Source organism: Crocodylus porosus, unplaced genomic scaffold, assembly GCF_001723895.1.
Source record: "Crocodylus porosus isolate Cpor-Errol unplaced genomic scaffold, CroPor_comp1, whole genome shotgun sequence".
NCBI classification, from domain to species: Eukaryota; Metazoa; Chordata; order Crocodylia; family Crocodylidae; genus Crocodylus; species Crocodylus porosus.
Genome location: NW_017728918.1, coordinates 50302761 through 50325045, shown reverse-complemented (window position 1 = coordinate 50325045; position 22285 = coordinate 50302761). Strand labels below are relative to the sequence as shown.

The following is a 22285-nucleotide window of genomic DNA, read 5'->3' as shown; positions in this document are numbered from 1 at the left end:
CTTGTAAATATGGTGCTGGTTCTTCCTCCCCAGGTGCATCACCTTGCACTTGTCAGTGTTGAATCCCATCCTATTCTTGTCTGCCCACCCCTGTAACCTGTCTAGGTCTGATTGTAGCCTATTTCTTCCTTCTAGCATGCCCACATCCCCCCCACATCTTAGTGTCATAAGCAAATTTGAACAGGGTGCTTTTTACCCCCTCATCCAAGTCACTGATGAAGATGTTGAACAGTGCGGGCCTGAGGACCGAGCCCTGCGGAACCCCACTGCCCACATCCGTCCAGGTCGAAAATGACCCATTCACCACCACTCTCTGGATGTGACCCTCCAGTCAGTTGGTGACCCATTTGACTGTGTAGGTGTCAACACCACAGTCCCCCAGTTTTTTAATGAGAATGGGATGAGAGACAGTGTTGAAGGCCTTCCAAAAATCCAGAAAGACTATGTCCACTGCTACCCCTGCATGTAAGGATTTGGTGATCTAGTTGTAGAAGGCCACCAGGTTGGTCTGCTGGGTTCTAATGAACCCGTGTTGTTGCCCCTAAGCATAATCTCCCCTGCTGGCCCCTCATGGATAATGCCAGAAGAATTCTCTCAAAAATCTTACCCAGGATCAAGGTAAGACTAACTGGCTTATAGTTCCCCGGGTCCTTCTTCCTCCACTTTTTGAAGATGGGAAGCACACTGGGCCTCTTCCAGTCCTCTGGCAACACACCAGAACACCATGAGTGCTCATAAAGCCATGCCAGGGGTCCCACAATGACCTCAGCTAATTCCCTCAGAACTCTGGGGTGGAGATCGTCCAGACCAGCTGATTTAAATGCATCCAGTCCCTCCAGAAGTTCCCTCACTAGACCCTCACTGACCCTTGGCCTAGGTGCGCCTCCCCTGGGGCCTCAGGGAAGCCCAGTGGGGGGCTGATCTGGTTCCTGCTCAGGAAAATGGAGGCAAAGAAGTCTGGTGTGATGACCAAATTTCTTAGTGTGTCTTGCAGGGGCCCCACGTTACCCAAAACCTTCTTTTTGCCCCTTATGTATTTAAAAAAGGACTTCTTCTTGTCCTTCTAGCTCTCCCACTGGAATACATCACTTAACATGGGCAAAGAATTTTGAGACACATGTTTTATCTTAAACAAAAGGCAGAAACATTTATAAGAGGGATGGCCAGACTAAAGTATCTAGTTCATAAGGAAAACTGGGAGCATAACTGACTTGAACTGCTACTCCCAGATAGCATCACTGTACCATCTGAGTCCATATATTTCAGATTCTTGCATAAATGTGTCTGTTTTCAAGCAATTTTTATTTTATTGTCTATTTCATCAAAAAGTCAAAATTCTCCACATAAAGTATGATAAAATGAAAATGGAACTGTGTTAACATTTTCCAGACAGGCATGGAACAATCAAAACAAGATTGAACCCATATTTGTATGATGATAAAACTGTTTTAAGCTACAAATATGAAGCATAGGTTTCACAATCAGATGTTCATAATTCAGATTATTGTTGTGTGATATGAACCTTTTACATATTTGTCAGATGTTTGGCTGCCATTTTCTAGTAACTTAACACTGAATAACGCTTAACAAAATTATTAATTCTTTACTGGAATTGCTGTGAAGGGGCAAAACATGAAAATGTTATGAAATGAAACTTTCTTACCAGTTACAGTTAATTGGATGAAGCAGTTCAGGTGTGCATGCATGGTTTATGGTATGTGTACAAGAGATTAAATACGAAACAAAGTTTAACCTTGGCAACAAGAGATTAGGTACCTTGCCTGCTGTTTGCATAGTTGCAAAAGTACTTGTGATATACATTTTGTTTGGTTTGGCCATCTCTCCTGGAGCACAAGTGGTGTTCTTATCAATTCTCCCTGTGGAAGGCATGGACCCAGGTAGGGTCCATCTTGTCCATCCTAGAAGTAAATGCATGGCTAAGATGGTGATGTCAGTATGAAGGTTTTGGATTCTTCGACAACGGTTGATATTTTGGGGAGGAAGACTGATATCAAGAGATGGTATGCATCTGAACACAACTAGAAAGGGCATCTTTCGATGTCATCTGGCCAACCTAATAAGGAGGGTTTTAAATTAGGTTTCATGTAGGATGGTGAACAAAGCCTTCCTGCAGCAGAGTATACGATTCAGAGGAGAAACGATTAGAAGAACCATCTTAACTCTGGGAAATGGCCAGAGAACCACAGGACAGCAACAAGTGGTACAAAAGTGAAGCAAGTAGGTCAAAATGCAAAATACATCCAGTATATGTATACAAATGTGAAAAGTGTGGGGAATAAACAAAATGAGCTGGACACTGCTGCCTGTGAAAAGAGCTATGACCTGATTAGTATTACAAAGATCTGGTGGGACAAGTCTTATAACTGGATGTCAACACTGAGGTTTACACTTTGTTTTGGAAGGTCAGGATTGAGAGAAAAGGTGGTGGTGTCACCTTGTATGTCAAAAACACATATACTTGTTCCCTGGTTTAGAAGGAAGATGATAGTAGAGCAGAATGCATTTGGGTGAAGTTAAAAAATGAAAAATGCAGCACCAATATAACAGTAGTGATTTATTATAAGCTAACAAATTAGTAAAAAGAGGTGACAAATCTATTCAAAAGCTATGGGAGGGTGAAGATGAGAAACTTCAACTTTCCAGACATTCGCTAGTAGAACAATACAGTCAAATATAAAATACTTAGTTCCTAACTTATGTGGAGGATAACTTTCTCTTGCAGAAGATGGAAGATACAAGTAAGGGATCATCTCTCTTGAATCTTGTCCTGACCAGTAAGGAAAAACTGATGAAGGATGTGGAGGTGATGGGTACCTTGGGAGGAAGCAATCATGGTATGATAAAATTCCAGATCCTGAGATGGGGAAAGCAGGAGGTCAGCAAAACTAGGATACTGTATTTCAAAAGGGAGAATTTCACCTGACTCAAAGAGTTAATAAGCATGGTGCCATAGGAAAACGGACTGATGCATAAAAGCACCCAGAAGTGCTGGGAGCTTCTAAAGAGCACAGAATAGGAAGCCCAATAAGAAACTGGTCTGACATGATGGAAGCACAAAAAAGACAACAAGACACCAGTGCGGCTAAACAAGGAGTTTCTAAGAATGCTCATATGCAAAAGGAAAGCATGTAGGCAATCAAAAATGGGAAGATCACCAAGGAAGCATACCAGGAAATAGCAAGAACCTGTGGTGAAAAAGTAAGGAAGGCAAAGGTAAAAAATGAGCTGTACCTGACAAGGAAGGTCCAGGACAACCAGAAGACATTATATAAGTATACTGGGCAGAAGAGAAAGACCAAGGAACCTGTGGGTCTACTCTTTAACCACCCAGGAGGAACTCTTAATAGAAAATACAAAGAAGCAAAACTATTCAACAGCTATTAAACCTCAGTCTTCACAAAATAAGTTAAGCAGCAACTAGCCACCTCATAAGAATTATCTAGATAAGGAAGAGGATAAGCCGAAAGATGAAATTATGAGATACAGTCAGAGAGATTTTGCATGACCAGATGAACTTCATCCCAAGGTACTGAAGGACCTGGGAGGCATTTCAGAGACTGGCAATGATATTCACAAAGTCATGAGAGATGGGCAAGGTACCAACCACTCTAACTGCAGTCTGGCTCCAAACTTTCAGCTAGGTAATATGATTTCATGCATCTCTCTGTTTTTCTGAAAAGGTAGGATAAAGACCCAATCATTGTTGACTGCAGGCAGGAAAAAAATGAAGGAAGGAGGTTATGCAGGAGCAGAGGTAGAAAAGGTGCTGCATGGGATGAGTAAGGCAGGACCAAAATGGGAACTGTCTGGTGTGGGGCAGAAAGGAGTAAATTGGCCCAGAAACCAGCAAAAGTAAAAGGAGAAGAAAAAGAACACCAAAGGCTAAATAGTTTTTCACTTTTTCTCACTTAAGTGGCACTTCTATGACTGCCTAATAGCGATTTATGGCACTTATGCACAGTTTGGATTCTATTATCACTTGAATAATTATGCTTCCCCTGTGCTTTCTTTTTTGAACATGCTCAGAAGACTCCACTCTGGCTGTGTAGGCTTTGGAAAAAAATAAAATCACCCCAGCATACACACAAAGCTGTCAAATCCTGAAAGTATAATTGCATAAAACTGACTTGCTGGCAGAAGGGATGAAAGAAAGGTCCTCCTACCTTTTAGCTCAATTGTCCGCTGTTTTTTGTACTTTTCCTGGGGCAGGAGACCCAGATTCTAACCATCCCTCTAACAGAGACACCATGAATCTCACACTGCCTAGCAGAAGACTCTAACCACAGGCAAAAGGCAGAATAAATTTACTTCATTAAATACAAGTAACCTACTGCTTACAAAAGTTTATGCTATGTATACCTGATTTAGTTCATCTATAAGCTGCAAATCTATCCTGCCTAACTTGAGACTAATATGGCTATTTGCCTCTCTAACCACCAGGCCATGGACTAGACATTACACTAAGCACTGTGCAGCTCTTCTCTGGGCAGCCAGAAAGGGGAGATATGAGCAACTAGGAGGAAGAAAACAATCCAAAAAAGTGTGCCTCCATGAGGTGCTGTTCTAAAATGTCCTTGACCTTCTCCATTGTTGTATTTCCCATAGGTCTGCATATATCTGAATGACCATGTTTTGCCACAGATAGAAATAGAATCTAAAAGCTACTTAAGTAAAAACAAACAAACAAAACCCCCCCGCGTGCATGCAGCTACATAAGTGCCATTTAGGTGTGTAAAGGTGAAACAGGGTTGAGTTCTAACATTGCAAAATGCAATGTTAAACATCCTTAAATTAGGAAAGGACAGAATTAAGGTTGTGCATGTAACCTTAATTTGCCCCTTTATAAATAGTAGTATGATACAATATAGAATTATCACATACGTATTGTATTTTTTCTATATAGGATCCCTGCATAGAGCAAGGCTTTTTAGTGCAGGAAGCCATTGTCTGCAGGACCCTGTCTCAATTGTTGAAGAAGCTTCAAGTTTAATACTGAATGAGGGAGAGGACTGAAAGAAGAGAAGGGATGATCTTATGGTTAGAGAATTTGAAGGCTGCCCTGGAAGATTATTAGATCCTATTCCAGCCTCTGCCACAGAGTTTTTGTATTATCCTGGACAAGACAGATAAACCTACATTTTCACAGCAGTGTACTAAATAGATGTTCCTGATTTTCTGGATGCCCTATATGAAACATATGGGGTCTGATTTATAAAACTGCTGTACAGTTACAGCTGCAATTGAAGTTGATTTGAGGTGTGCATTGGATATAAAAAGTGCTATTAGACTGTGAAGTAGCACTCTGAAAAATCAAGCCTATACAATTAGCTGACACTTTTGGCTGTAATCTCTGGGTCTCATCTGGAGAACTGAGGCACAGAGACATAAAAGTCAAAAGTGCCAGCTATTTTATTTTTTTTTTACTCTGTTTTCCAAGAGTTGAAGTTGTATTGCTATGAGACATTTTTTTTTCTTTTTGTGCTATGTTAATACCATAGTTAGGAATAAAATACCCAAGCAAAAATTTTCAATGATGGGTCAAAATTAAAAGCTACCATATTTTTTTAAGAATGACTAAGAAGTGAGAATTATCGCTGTTTCTTAAATGTTGCTTCCTGGTTGCTCCATAGCATGTTGGATAGTCTATGTAACCTATTTTGGAATAGCTGATTGAATACTGAAAAAGTTATTGTCTCCAGTGCCTGGAGTAGATGTAGACTTAAACTGAGAAATTGTATAACTTTTCACAAGTCTTTAACAGGTTTTTTAGTGTATTTGTTTCTCTAATATTTTTGGTACTCTGAATCCCTCTGTTTGGAACATTCTGTGAAGATGGGAGACATTTTTTACAAACAATAACATCAACAGCTCCAATGCAATAAAAGCATTAAAATATTTAAAAAGCCAGTTGGACATTAAATTTAATTTCAAATACAATGGAAGATACTTACATGTGGGATAGGTGGTAGTGCAGACTGTACCAAAATTGTTAGGTTTTTTGTTTTGTTTAGTTTCTCGTTGCACAGTTCCCTGAAAGTTGTCTGTCTCTTTAATGGTCTCCCAATCTAGCAGTTTCTCCCTCACTATAAAAAAAGGCATTTCCATTCCATGATCACTTCTTTGTCTGTACATTCATCTCAATCTGCTGTAACTCTTCTGCTACTACTTGCTTTTCTAACATTGGCCGACAAGTTTGCACCCCATTCTTAGAATGCAGGGTCTTTTTTGTTACAAGCAAAATGTGTCTGTTTAGTAGCACAGAGGCAGCAAACTGCCGAAATATAATAGAATATTTAAAGGGTGGGGGCACAATGGTAATTTTTTTTTTCATAACTGGCCACAAACACAGAATGTCCCCAGCCCATTCAGAAGAGTGGATTTGGATGTAAACCAAATGGCAGGGTGCCAAGGGGCATTTAATTTCTTTCCTTCCTCTTGCTAAGCCCCTGAGTTCCTGTTGATCTCCAAAGGTTCAGAAAGCCAGTTCCACCAACATTCGATACTCATAAACATGCGTGTAGTTACAGTTTAATAGCAAATGTAATAATAAAATACAGATAAGATATAAATCACCAAACAGGTAAAGCATACCAAGGAAATGATTAAAATAGATACAATGTGCATTCATCTAAAGATATAACAATCTTCTTAACATTTAAATTACTAAAAAAAAAAATTTTTAAACCCTAAAGTCTTTCAGAATCTCAAAGACGGCCAGCCTGTTAAGGAAAAGGACTTCTTATCTAGGTTTAAACTGGGTTTTAAAAGAGCACTTATCTTGATTTATCTGTAGATAAGCTATTCAGCAGAACTGTAGTTCAAGGCTGAAGAGCAAATATTCTGAGATAAACAGAGAAAGTTATCCTCTATTGCCTGAATCAGTATAAAAAAAGTTTACTAAATAAAGCCAACATTTAAAACAATGTTCCTAATAGGTTCTACTCTAATTACCATATGCCTATTTTTATCCCCCATTTAAGCTATATCTTGAACTAACCCAGATCTAACTGGCATAAAGCCACGATATATTCTCTGAGCAACCTTTTACTTTTTTTTTAACCTAGAATATCTTTAAATTATTCTCACTTCTTACATTCTTTTGTTTGCTTTTTTCCTTTGACTTTTCTTCTGTTACCCAAACTTTGGTATATAGAATGCAAGCAGGTGCTATACCAGGGGTTAAGCAAAGTTTTCAGGCAGAATGTGAAAAACACGTGAAACCTCGTTATGTAAGATGTTAGTATGCCAGGGCAGATGGCGGGGAAGCCACGAGGAGCCTGATCCTCACTGTGGCAGTGTAGCACCAGCCTCTTCCCTGCTGTCTGCCCAGAAGCACATGCACCAAGCAAAATGCCTGTGCCTGCCACACTCTGGCACCCATGCCAGTGGTTGCCTACTCCTGTGCTGTATCACACTGCTATTAAGCAGCCCCACACTCTTGTTTAAAACTTTCTTAAACTCAGTGGCAGGATGAAGCTATCTAATAGCAATGGTTGTTGAATTTTCCTTTCACTTTTCAAGACTCACATTTTTGGGTTCCCACTGCATAGGGTCAGAAGCATAGCAGTCACAGCATCTTTATACAGGTCCAAATTTTTGTTCATCTGCTACACAATTTCCCAGATTTCCTGCCCTCATCCAGCTGCAGAGGTTGCTTTTCAGCACTATTTCCTGCTTTCTTATAGGTATTTCTCATAAGTCAATAAGGATAATTTTTGTTGTGACATGATGCTCCAACTTGTTTTATTATTGCTTTATGATGCTTATATATGCTTTATTGCTTTATGATTTATAAACATAACCACACACACATGTGGAAAGTCTCACCCTTTAACACTGAGCTGCCTCAATTAGACTCAACTATATATTTATACAAAATAATAAGTAAAATAACATTACAAGTGACATGGTTTTCAAAACAATTACCTATGTGGCCACCATGGTTTTCAACAATATTGGTGAATATGGACCATACTTCTCATATTCAGACTTTAAAAGCTCATTTTAGACATTCAGGTTTGATAAATTTACCTGAAACATCTTAATGTTTTATAATTTTGATGTATTAATGGACATGATTATACATGGATTTAAATATGGTTAAAAATCTTCTCCTAAATCCCAACATGCTGTTTAGGGAGCACTGAAATAATTTGCACTACTCATGTTTATCCTGAAAATATTTCCTAACTTTGGGTAGAAAGAAGTGTTTTTTGCTAGAAGGGAACATGTTATCAAAACAAGTGAATTAAGCCCCTGGTGAGTAGAAGTGTTTGCACTGCAGCCCATCCATAATTAATATTCATTCAACAGATGTTCTCAAGCTTTTCTCTTTAGATATGATATAGACAACAAAAATATGCTTTGTTTTGATTCTTAGTTTAAGACCTTTCCCTGCAGCATCATATATAGATGGGATACGGTGATATAACTGACTATAAAATGATTAAACTGTCCTGTCTTTTAACAATGTGTAAATGATATTTTTAGACAAATGTTTATTTCTCACATATTCCTTCATATGTTTATTTTTGTTATTATTTAATACTATTTAATTCCCCTTGATTACAGATGTATGCTATTATACAACAAAAGATGTTTTCTTACCTAGTATAGCATTTCTGTCATATAATCTTTTTCAGCATATTATTCAGCAAAACTGTCAATTTGTTTCTGAGGCTTTCAACTTTTAAAATGAGGAAACCGACTTGAATACTTCTTCAAAGACAAAGAAAACACCAACCAGCAAAAGCACCTGTACAAATGTACTCAAAAAGACAAAAATTGAAAGCAATGATTTATTTTTTATAATTCATTACAGAGCTACCAGTGTGTCTGCCTGCCAGGGTGGGAAGGAACATTTTGCGAATATGAATCCAATGAATGTAACCCAGAGCCTTGCAAAAACAACGGCACCTGCACAGATCTTTTCAACAGCTATCAGTAAGCATCTTCTACGTTGTTATATGATCAGGTTCCTGCAATAACAAATCATTGCACCCCTACATTTGGTAAATTTAGAATTACTGTATGAAGATGAACAAAAAACTTCTGTCATGCACACAGTGCTCCAAGTCCTGACATGTTCATTTGATATCAGTAGCCATAATAAATTACAGATGGCAAGTGAAACAAATGAATCAATGCAAAACCCTTAGCAGGTAATCTAATCCGGAACTGAAGCTCATCAAAGGAAATATGGAATATCTTTCTACCGTATGTGCCCCTTAACTCTAGGAGATATTTTTGGGGTAAAGGCAGTGGGGGTGGGAACCATGTTACATAGAGAAGTCCCCTTTAGTTGTATCATTATTGCCACCTTGTGGATAAAGAAGATGACAAAGTAGTAAAATAGCCTGTGAATTACAAGCAGGTGTATGAGAGACAGTATGGATTTGACAGTAGAAAGAAGTACTGTTCTCAGTTCAAACTCAAATCTTTATTTTAGTTTAGCACGTTGTGTATTCATAATGTTTTTTATATGATAAAATTCTTCTGGCAATGTAAAACAATTTTCAGTCAGTTTTTGTTGCTCATTATTATGGTGTGTGAATGTCATCTTTTACATCAGTACTAAAATGGTCTTTCCAAAGCTGAATGTAAATTCTAAGTGAAGCAGGTAAGCATCCTGGAAAGCACAACAGATGTAAGCTACTGTATACCATTCCATTATTTCATTGCTTTTTTTGCAAGCTACAGTATGTTCAATACAGTGAACATAGCAAGACTGAGAACCTGCTACAGAGTAACACATTAAACAAACATTAAGGTACAGCGAGCATTATATAATCAGAAGGAAAATTCAGTAGAAAGTCCTGTAGTATTGTTTTATGGCTTTTTATGTACAGGTGAAATATGCCTTATGATTACAGCTGTGTGCATAAATGAATTGTTTTGTTTGCTGACTGAACCAAAAAATGGTAAAAAAGCCTTCAACTTGAAAAAGATTTCAGCTGACCTGAAACAACCCTCTTCCCCTGTCTTTGTAAACCCCTTGTAAACATGCAAAGGCAATTTGTAGTTAGCAAATGAACAAACATATTTTGTAACTGTTAAAATGAAATGGTTTGATTTTTCTGGGTCCTCCCCTTCACCTCCTACCCTTGTTTCAGCCTAAACAGTTTTCTGAATTTGATCCAAACATTGTTAGTTTTCCTGAAAATACATTCTTCAGTGAATAGACTATTCATCAAGTAGAATTTGCCCATTCTTTTGTTATGGTAGTATTCCAGGTGCTTGTGCTAAGGATGTACAGCTTTAAGATGCCGTTCATGAGGGTTTTTTTAAGTTTGTTGCACCATGAAAAGTTTTTAAAGTAGTTTATTTGTAACTAACCTGTAGAATGAACTAAATGTAATTATTTACTTCTTTTATGTTATATTGGCTTTATTAGCACTGCTCTTCTGCTGTAGAGGGCCATAAACCCATGCCATCCCACACAACTTCCACCAAAGAAAACCCCTGATTTAAAAATGATATTTGGAGAGCATAAATCTACGAGAATACCTCCTACCTATCCTCACTGCATCTGGAGGTCTTGTGGTTGTTATCATCAGAGAAGGATAAAAGTGCTACACTCAAGAAAGTTTTGGTTATTACTTGGGGAAAAGACAGCTGAATGGAAACAAGAACATCCTTGAGTTTTAATGCATTTGCAGTTTAGTCATGTCCCCCTACTGTATCCATACGACAAGATATAATGGTATTTCTCTTTTATTCTTGCACTGTGCTCTGCTATAATAGAGATGAAGACCCCAGTTATTTAAAAGAAAATCCTTAGCAGAATACCTTCTGGGACTGGACCGTGCTAGCAAAATGTTCTTAAAATAAATGGCTCAAAGCAGGAATTCATCCACTCCTTCAGAACTCTACCTCTTGTATGTCATAATATAATTGCGATACTAAGCATAATTATAGATGATTATAATCACAATCCATGATAAATCTAATTTCAGTAAAAGTAATTATGCTTTTCAGATGAGACATCTGAAAATTTGACTTCCAAAAGGAAACTGATCCTCAGCCAAGGGGAGATCCAGGTAGGGTGCACTAGTGCACTTGCACCCCCTCTGATTTCTGCTCCACCCAAAGTTTAAAACCAACTGCTTGGCAGTAACGTTTTTTTGTCAAGCAGTGCTGAGGAAGTAACTTGGTTTCATGGCTCTTTATAATCTTTCAGAGCCTGTCTAAACTTTTTGTTCAACAAGTGTTAATGACTCTCTCTTCCTTTGAATGGTCTTGATGTTCCACCAATCAAACTATTCTTTGTTCTCCTATTTTGCTGTTTGTTAGCTGCTTGTGGTAATAAAGCTCCTATATCACTGTCCTACAGATTGTGTTTAACTCATTCCAAAGAAATTATATTTGTTTTTGCTTCAATCTTAAATTGAATAATATAGCCTTAGTAAAGGATCTAATTTAATTTTAACTGGAGAAAAACATGGGTTGTTTTTTATGTGATGATAAACCTCACCATCTGCACCCCCGCTTTTCAAACTTCTAGGTCTGCTCATGTCCTCAGTTGTTTTTCTGCTGTTAAGAACTGGTGTGACTGTCAGGGACACTGATCAGGCAGCCCATACTGGGCCCAGTACTGTCAGGGACTCTGAGCAGGCCAGTCAACAGTTTTGCTGAGGCTTGGTTCCTGACACTGTTTTCTGACTTATTTCTTGACTTTGGCTTTGCATTTCCCTGTGGTTCTTGGTCTTGGACCCAGAATCCAGTTTGGCTTTGTTTCATAGATTTTATAGACATTATGGCTGGAAAGGACCTTGGAAGATCATCGAGTCCAGCCCCATGCCCCAGGGGCAGGAAGTCAGCTGAGGTCATAGGATCCCAGCAAGATAAACATCCAATTTTATCTTGAAGGTGCTCAAAGTAGGTGCTTGAATCATCTCCGATGGCAGGCTATTGCAGACCTTGGTGGCTCAGACAGTAAAGAAATTCTTCCTTATGTCCAGCCTGAAATAGTCTTGCTGGACTTTATAATTGTTAGCATTCTCCCATATCCTAGTGGACACCCCTTATAAATTTCTAGGTGGCCATCAGATTGCTCCTGAGTCTGTGCTTTTCCAGGCTGAAGAGGCCCATAGCACAGGCCCTCCTGTGTCTAAAAAGAAAGACCTACAAAGAATGGAGGATAGGATTCACCTCCAAGGAGGAATATTCTGCACTGGTACAGACCTGCAGGGAATGGATCTTTCCCAGCAACTCACTGCCTCTCTCACCAAAGAGCAGACTGTGGTCATGGAAGGCAAAGCCTTCCCAATGACACCAGTGCCGCAGTCTTTGGTTCACTACCTGGCTCCTCCTCTCCCTCCTTGGCTCATAACCTAAGACTGGGAGGATTGAAGAAAATGCCACCTGTGCCCCCAGACACTTAAGCCCCACTCCCAAAACCCTGTAGTGCTAGGAGCACTCTGAGCCATGTCATGGGTGCCCACATGGATAAGGAGCATAGTGTAGTGGTCAGTGGGGTGGAGGTGGCCAGGGATCTTCTCCACAATGACTTGAATTCAGTCTCCTGGGAAGCAACAGACTTCCTGGGTTAAGGGGTCAGGACAGCAAATTGTCCCCTCAGTCCCCCTCAGGATGGAGTCTCCCATGACAAACACTTTGAGTTCTGTCTTGGGGAAAGCAGGGGTTGGTAGCTACAGCACAGCCTCTGTTGCCTGCAGGAGTTGGCAACTCAGCAGGCTCTGCTGGGGCTGCAAGAGGTTCATACCTGTTGCAAAGTTCCAGCAGGGCAGGGACCTTGGTGCGGCGGACCTTGGGGCTGTTGACCACCTTGGTCCAACCCCTGAACTGGACAGAATGGGAGGTCCCAAAGACCTCCCTTGTCCTGGAGGGTGACCATGATCTACCTTCTGTCTCCTGGGGGAGAAGGGACTGGCAATAGGAGTTGATCTCCTGCTTACAGTCCCTGATGGCATGCAGTCTCTGGACTGCAGCCTGCAGCTCCTTCAGCTGGCATGCCAGAGACCCCAAAAGGGAGCAGACCTCACAAGGGGAGGAGGCCATCCTCCTGGGTCCCAGAGCCTGAAAGTGATAGGCGGCCCCCACAGCTGAGAGCAAGAAGCTCCATCTGTGTGGAGCCTGGAACCATTGGCTCCATCTGGGTGGAGGCCTCTGAGGAGCCAGAGGGGGAAGCTGCAGGCCCCAAGGGAACCCTCAGGTTGTGGTGTGTGCCCATCTGTGGCATGCCGCTGGTAGGCTGGCTACATCTGGGAATGCCTACCCTAGGGGGCTCACAGGCAGGGCCTCAGGCCCTCCCATGCACCCTCCTGCACAAACTCTGCATTAACTCACGTGCTGGGCAGACAAATACACCTGTTTATGCAGCCTGTTCGTGTGGCTCCAGTCACGTGGCTCCCTGGGTCCTGGGCGAAGTAGGGGCCAGGGCAGGGTAAGACCCTCCTGGGCTCCGGCTTAGCCTCCTCCCCGCGGCTAAGCTGGGGCTAGTCCCTCCCACCGGGCACCCCGCTTACCTTTGGCTGCTACTGGAGGTCGGCAGGGGTGCTCTGCAGAAGTTGGGGGTTGCTGGGGAGCTTTGGGGGAGTGGGGGCACAGCAAGCTTGCACCCACATGTCTCGTGCCTGTACTGGAACCTGTTTTTGGACTTCACCCTATGGATTTCTCTTTGGATTTGTATTCAGCATATGACCCCTAGATTCTGAACCTGAACTGCGTTGTGGACTTTGCTTCTGTGTTTCCCTCTGGATTTGGTGTGTGGATCCTGCCCTTTGACTCAGCCCCAGGCCCTGCTTCCCCTCAGTGGCCTAACCATTAGGTCAGACTACCTTCACCCTAGTTCCTTACAGTGATTCATAGATATTAGGGTTGGAAGAGACCTCAGCAGATTGAGTCCAACCCCCTGCCCCAGGCAGGAAAGAGCATTGTGGTTAGATGACCCCAGCCAGGTGCTTGTCCTGTCTCCTCTTAAAGACCCCAAAGATAGGGGAGAGCACCACCTTCCTTGGAAGCTTGATCCAGATTCTGGCAACCCTTACCAGAAAGAAGTTCTTTGTGATGTCTAACCTGAATATGCTCTCTGTCAGTTTGTGACTCTTATTTCTAGTTACTCCAAGGGGTGCCTTGGTAAAAAGAGTATCTCTTATCTCTTGCTATCTCCCTTTATGAATTTGTAGATGGCCACAAGATCCCATCTCAGCCTTCTTTTGTGGGGGTTGAAGAGATTAAGGTCTCTCAATCTCTTCATGTAGGGCCTTACCTGCAGGCCCTTAACCATATGAGTGACCCTCCTCTGGACCCTCTCAAGGTTATCTACATCCCTCGTGAAGTATGGCACCCAAAAGTGGATGCAGTGCTCCAGCTGCAGCCTCACTGCTGCATAGAGCACCTCCCTGGACCTGTTTGTGATGCACTTGCTAATGCATGATAAGGTGCATTTAGCTTTACTGATCACTTCATCACTTTGATAACTTATGTTCCTCTTGGAGACAGCTATGACTCCAAGATCCCTTTCTGCTACAGTGCTGCTGAGAGGGTCATCCCCAAGCCTCTAAGTGTGTTGGTGATGCCTCGAAGTAAATGAACCTGAAGGAAGTAAAGGTACCCTGTTAATTGCATGTTTACTCTGATGTAGAAATGAGAATTCCTATCTCATGTTCATCAAGTTTTTTATTAACTGCTCCTTTATCAGTAAGCCATTTTCCTGTCATATTCTTTTCTTCTAAAATGAAATAAATCATTTGTTATAATATGGCACTTCTTATTTTGAAGGCTGAAAGTTTTGCACTAAAAATGTACTGTTTTTATATGTTGGCAGTTTATCAGACAAATGTTAACATAGTTGACTACAGTAGTTATTACTGCATAGCTATGATGTTAAATTCCACAGAGTGTGGCCATTATTTTCAAAGCAATTTGTGACATAGTAGATTTTTAAATATGGTGACATACTCTGGGACATTGGAAAAGGCCTGGGTTTCAGAGGATGAGTCCTATAAACTTTCTGAAAACCAGAAACTCTAATCTGTCTCAAATTGGGCACCCAAAATTGATACTCGAAAGCTAATTATTAACCATGAGTTTTATGAGTTAGTGGAACAGATATTAACACTTTCTGATGCTGTGTATCTTATTTATCCCTTAGTGGTTGTCAAAGTAAGCTGAAAACACTATTTCAAGAATCACAGAATAATTCTTGTGCAGTAATTCAAGATGGGATATGTTAGTATCCTTTTTTGTAGTTCTTGGCTACTAATGAATCCTGCTGTTCCCCTTAATTTTAAAAAACTAACATGTCTAGACTTTGTGACACTGGAGATGAATAAATCAAACCATCTACATGAAAGGTTACACATTTCTTTAAATCTTTCTGATAAGAGCCTTATCTACTTAGCCCAATTGATTTTTGTACCAAGCCTTTTGCTGTTACAGTTAAAGGATCTACAAGTATTCAAGACTGAATGCTTTCATTCATCTGATTCCATTGCTATTGAGATGAAATGACACTACTGACAGGGAGAAAGCCCACACATTTTTTGATGACACATATTAAGCAAGTATAGTTTTATGAAGTTTATATTAATTAATCAGCATCTAAAATATAAAAAAGTTACTAAATGTACAATCAAGATGAATGCTGTACTCATTTTTAATTACAAAACAAATTGTTCAGTTCATATGTTGAGAAAGAGTCTTTTTTCTTCTTGGTTTTAGTATTGACAGAAAAGAAACTTCAGTACTGTCCCATTCATTTATTTTCTCTACCCTATGTTTCACTTTCTAATTCTCAACAGATCATAAACCCTAAAATTATGCCTCCAAGCTTTTACAGCCAGATGCATCCATGACCAGTTGCAATTTCTCAGTTGTTACTAATTCCTACTTTCCTGGCTTTTCTGAAATACCTTTCATTCTGTCCTAAAAACAACATATCCTAATTAAGGCCTTTGGGTCTCCCTTGCCAGAATAAGTTAGTAGTGGCTTGGAACTTTGTTACAAATCTTGTACAGACTCTGGAAAATAACAGGTGTTAGTTCTTTCACTTACTTTGCACATTTCCCTAACTGCTTAGCAGGACTATTAGTTATATATGATACTCTATATGATGGCAGGAAAGGCTACTGCATAACTTCATTCATTCCCTTTAAACAGCCTTTCAGCTCTTTTCCCAACAATATCCCATGTCCTCCCTTTCATAAACTTTAGAAGAAGCATATGGATGAAAATGTTTAGGCCATCTTATATGTTCATACTCATCCATGTTAAGTATCTTGCTAAAACACAGATTGTATTATCAAGGTTCAAATAATTATCCAAATAATATTGAATTATTATCACCTCTTTTTGTACCCAGTTCACAACAAAGTTGAGTAAGTGCTCAAAGGAATATTTTTTTCTTCAAGCCTATCCCTAATTATTACTATTATACAATTTCTGAGTTACCCTGTGAATAATTTAAAGCCCTTTTCTGTATTAGCATCCTTAAAATATTAGTGAAAAACAGCAACAGTCTGATCCAACAAAATTATGAGACATTAAACACAGCTGAAGATCAATAAAATCATTAACTGGCTCACCAGGAGCATGTGAGATAAATGACTGACTAATCTAAACTTCCTTGGAGCCTACATTCAGAGGGACTATCCTCCCCAAACTGTGACTACCACATCCCATCAGTCACAGCTCTGTAAAAAGAAAGACCTCCTGCTTTTTCCAAATTCAATTGCTGTGCCTTTGCAAATAATCTGAGAGTTAAGATGCATTGTCTTCCAATTGCCAAAAGCAGCCTCTCCTAATAGATTAGAGGTCACAAAAACTGCAGAATAGCCTGCCCTTTTCCTGTCTTACTGTTACACTACACTACACTACAGATTGTTTTACTTATTTTGACAAGTGTTAGGGCTTATCCAAAGATTGGCATATGCATTTCTGTCCAGATACTTGGACAAGATACGGTGGTCTTCTGAATGCCTTTCCCAATTGCAAATATCTAACATGCTACCAATATAGATTAGCCAAAAACACTGTTGCAGGACACTAAAGTGCCCTGCTCCTAAAAAGTTACAGGTGCCAGTTCCTGGGGCAACCACAGTTTGGTCAGCTGACCAGAAGGGGGCAGGGCCAGGCCTACATAAACAAGCCCAGGCTGAGGCAGTTCCCTATTAACTTCCGAGGGAGAAGAAGCTCTGCTAGAGTAGACAGCCTAGAGAAGCTTGATGGTCCGAACAGCTTTGGTTTGAGACTTGGGTGGAGAAAGCCCTGGTAAGGGTTTGATTGATGATTAGTCAGGTGGCTTAGAGTTTGCAGTTAGCCAGGAGGCTTAGTTCTGAGTTGAAGCCGATAAGCTCGTTAATGCTTTTGGTTGTTTGTTGTTACACCGGAGGACCGGGTGAGGCTAATAGGGGTTTGGAGGAGGCCTCATTAGGGGCTCCACAGTGGTGTGGGGACCCCAGTGCACTGACCCCAGCCCTGAGAAGGGGCCCAGTGGATTGAGGGCCAGGTAAGGCTGAGGCGGCCTAAGCCATATGGGAATCATAGACACGAGGAGGGGATTTAGGGGCCAGGCACCTGAGCCCCAATTGTGAGGAGCACCAGAGTGGGCACCGGCGAGAAGCCTAGAGGGTGCTTGCATTAAGCCCCAGGGAGGGCGCACAGGAATAGAAGCCCCAGGGAGGGGATTTGGGGTCTACGGCCACCTGAGCCCTGTTCGTGAGGCAGGGCCTCAGTGCGGGCGGGATTGAGAAAGAGAGCCCCCGTGGGGCACAGCCATGAGAGAGGCCAGAGAGCATCCACAGGGAGTGTGGGCATCTCTGAGAAGAGAGAGATCAGGGAGCGTCCGCGGGGAGCATGGGCAATCACGATGAGCCCAGACGGGACACGGGCTATAGCAAGGCAAGCAAGGGGCCGCCATGAGGGCGCGGTAAGCGTTTTGCCTAGACAACGGCCAGTACATCTGCGAGGCGTGGGGCATGGTATCGGGGTGGTAGGAGCCACGTGTAGCCCTTAAGGCTTTAGTGCACGGAGACAGTTAAGATGGGGCACAGACTGGGATACATCTGGGGTACCATGTCCAAGGGGTCAAAAAGGCAGCCCCCCATAACACTGATACCATCAAAGACATGGTGGGTGAGAACAAGGGTGCATTGACACCAACTTGGCAGGGTAGGGGGTGCCAGGAGAGATCACGGTTGCTCCTAGGTTCCCGTCCTGTGACAAACACATTATTCATGTATACTGTTCACATGGGGGACACATCTACATGAGACATTTAACTGTGAATTAGCATAGCTTACTGTAAAGGAAACACATGGATCTACTTGTGCACATGCTTACTTAACAGTAAATCTCCCTAATCCCAAGTGAATTTGCTATCTGCAAATGCAAGTAGCAAATTTACTCAACATCAGTAATGGTGCTGTATTGCTTGTGTAGGTGCCTGGCCAGGAGCCAAATGAGCTCCTGGTCAGCCATCCACCAGGGGGTGGGAGATAACTCCCTGCCTCCAGCAGTTACCTGCTGCCAGGGCAGGCTTTGCCATATAAGCCCAAGTGAGGACTATGCCAAGGTAGCAGGGAGCTCCAAGCCCCCTGCTCCCAGATCATGATTGTGGAGTGGAGGCTGGGAGATCTTTATCTCTCAGACCCCACTCCACCATCGCAATTCGGGGAGCAGCAGGCTAGAAGACCCTTATCTCCCAGCAACAGCTCTGTAACTGTGGGGCCACTTCTGGGATATGATGGCCTAGTGCTTGCTCCCTGCCAGCCTCTGGGTTAGCATGCAAGGGGAACCTGGAGTTCCCCCTGGTGGCCACATTGTAGGGCTGTAGGGAAAAAGGAGCAAACAGACTTCCTAATTTCTGCATGTGTAGATACCTACCCAAAAACAGTTACTGTGAAGTAGTTTACTGCACAGTAAATCTAGGCTGGAGTAAATGCAAGTGTAGATGTGCCTACTATGCATTAAACTTTTTCTTGTTGTTTGCCAGGGACTATCTTGCAGAAGATATTAATTTATTAGTTCACCATGAGTAATCTGATTTTTTTTTTTTTTTTTTTTTTTTTTTGCCAGATTTGTAATGGAAGCCTTGGGTTTTGTTTTGTTTTCTTTTTTTTCTGAATTTCACAACCTTTTACTCTTCATATCTGAATTATTTGAGGAATCATTTATCCTGAACCATGCTTTTATTCTCTAGCAACACTTTTTAAATTAGTAGCCATAATAACACCTTCTTGCCTACTTTTACTCATTTAGATTTCCTCTGATATTCATTTTCTGCCAATTTACAATCTCTGCAATTATGTTATCTCACATAGTTAGTTGTACTCTGCTTCTCTTGTGCTCAAGCTTAGTCCAGTCCAACCTATAATGTATTTTCTCTAAAATTACACTCTTTTCTGTCTCTTGGCATTTAAATCCAGATCAGCTCTTCAAAATCAAAAGCTAGTTTTCCTATGGTAGAACATATGTATCCTCAACAATAAATACTTCATATATAGATAACCCTAAATGACTAGGATTCTGGAAGGTTCCATAAGCTCCTGTCCTGATTTATTTAAAAAAAAAAAAAAAACCCTAGGGAAAGAAAAAGATTGGGCTTTGATTGCAATGTTTACACAGCAGGGCAACAAAAAATTGTTTTTGTTCTGTACTAGACAAACCATATTTAAAGAGAAAGTTAAAACAATTCCTTAATATGCACATGCACACATGCATATATGGCTTTGAGTTTTATATGCCTAAAATATGTTTCTCTCTTAAACAACTGGATTTTTCACAGCATCATAGAAATGACAATAAATTGGAATATATAATGTAATTTGAATGCTGAGTTCAGCCTGCCTTCTGTTGTCACTGGTGCTATTTTGGACTGTTGCTGTCCCCTTTCTTTCTCCTTTCCCTTCCTGAGAAGCAGTCAACAGCTTCAGCCGCAGATGGGAACTATATGGCACTTACAGGTCCCAGATGCCACACTCTGGAACACTTTTTGCCAGCAGCATCTGGCTGTTTTTCCTGGCAATTCCTGTAGGTCCCTTGGCCAGCTCTTCCTCAAATTACTGCAGAACTGTTTCATGATTTGGCTATTGTGCATCTGACTGGCCTTTACTTTTAACTTGGTGTTTATTTGTTAATATATTGGTATAGGGTCCCACACAAACTTCTTCTCTGGACCATCTTCAAGGAGTTAGGTAGTGGAAATGAGGATTTCAAAATGTATCTGAAACAAATTTGTGAATCACCAAACAAGAGAACTGTCCATCTTGTACCTCCACATCCTCTGAAACCCATGCATCCAGACACAAATATTATGCTTTTAGTTCATATTTGGAGTAATGTTCCAAACCACCAAAAATACATGCCATGATTCCTCTTACATGTGAAACTGGATCCAAGGTTTTAGCTGCCAAAGGCCTTTCTACATTTCAGTGAAACATACTAAACAGCAACTAATGTTTTGTTGCCCCAGGACAGTCTTTGGAAAACACAGCAATATTTTTACTCATAAAAGAAATAAAATGTGAAATTTAAAAAACAAACAAACAATCTATGGCATAGAATTTTTGCAAGATAAAGTATCAACTTATTCTTCCTGCATGACAGAATTCGTCCTTGAAAATCATTGAGGGATAACATTAAAAAGAAATGTTTTATTTCCCCTTTCATCCAAAAGCAGCTGATGAGCCATGGAGATGTTCAGTTTGGTGGATGCAGGTTAAGCGTGTATGTGCAGTGATAGTTTCTTTTTGTAGCAAGGTGCTTGAGATGCATGCAGTCTCAGAAGCTTTCCATATCCACCATGTATGTGAACTTTCTTTAACCCCCCCCAACCTCCCCGTTAATAAACTAACAGATGACACATTTCCAGAGTAAGGGAAGTACAAATATGTGAATGTTTCTCCCTACACAGTCATTCCTACTGCAGGAGTAGGTCTAGGGCTCCCCCTGTACTTGCTTCAGCCAGAGACAGTGGCAGGGGTGTGCAGGTTCTTCCTTTTAGCACCTGTTTCTGGCCAAAGATAGACCCCTGTGGGAGGGGGCAGGCAGGGAGCAGGCTTTGGAAAAAAGTACCTGCACACTGCTGCTGTTGTTTCCACCATGTCTTGAACCTCATACAGCTGCAACCCCTGGCTAAAGAGGGTTAGAAGCAGCTCTGGGACTCCCCCTGCATCTGGATCTGCCAGGGACAGCAGTGGCAATAGGGAGCACATCCACACCACTATATCCTCCTTTCTGTGTCCACTACTAATAGAAATTGAGTTCTGGGCATAAAAGACTCGAGGAGGAAAGGGCCTAAAAGAAAGGGCTTAACAAAAGAAAAAGGCATGCCACTGAAAATATATTTGACTTAACTGGCAGAACTGAGGTGGAGGAGTGGAAGCAAAAGCATCCATAAGCCTCCCATCTCTTGGTTCTACACATTTATGTTAGGAGATGGATGAGTACCAACTGGCTATTACTGTAAGGTACTAAGATCTGTAATCTACTTGGTTTAGAAATTATTTCCCTGCTATACAATCACTGAACTGTATTGTATGCAAACAGCAATCCTTCTGTGCCTCTTCCACAGAAAAGGGAGGGGGAATGATGCATGGTTTGAACTTGGATTCCCCAGTGTCAGAAAAATCCCTTGCTAGCCTTTTAGAACAGTGTTTGGTACTCTTGTGTCTCTCATTTTCTCAGGGCTCAATACTCCAACGTAACATTGCATTCTTTAAGAGAAAAGGATAGAAGGGCAAATGAAGACGTGTGATTTCTCAGAGATTGAGAAGCTGGGGTGAAAGAGAGAGATCTGTCAATCATTTGAAGGGACACGGTATCTAAAATCTTTGGAGTAAAAGCTAGGACATTTTTGACTAAGGAAAAAGACAGAGACAGAATGTGACACAGAGCCCTGGGAGAAATAATAAGAGGGCAAGGGGAAGGCTACATTTTTTTCATAGTTTCATAGTTTCTAGGGTCGGAAGGGACCCGAGTAGATCATCTAGTCTGACCCCCTGCCATGGCAGGAAATAATACTGGGGTCAAACAACCCCAGCAAGATGTTCATCCAACCTCCTCTTAAAAACCCCCAGGGTAGGAGCCAGAACCACTTCTCTTGGAAGTTGGTTCCAGATCCTAGCCGACCTGACTATGAAGTAGCGCCTCCTGATATCTAACCTAAACCTGCCCTCTGCCAGCTTGTGACCCTTATTCCTGGTCACTCCTGGCATTGCAGGGGGGAATAGTGACTCCCCCAATGCCCGCTGATCCCCCCTGACTAGTTTATAACAGGCCACAAGATCCCCCCTCAGCCTTC

General features: G+C 41.3%; 1 protein-coding gene across 1 annotated transcript in view; it reads left to right on the top strand.

Annotated features, from left to right (window-relative positions):
* The window catches only part of LOC109311767 (protein eyes shut homolog), a 144259-nt gene that overhangs the window by 75496 nt on the left and 46478 nt on the right, over positions 1-22285 (top strand). The window contains exon 3 of the mRNA XM_019537598.1: positions 8843-8964. Coding sequence (XP_019393143.1) covers positions 8843-8964 — 122 coding nt within the window. The remainder of the gene's footprint in view (positions 1-8842; positions 8965-22285) is intronic.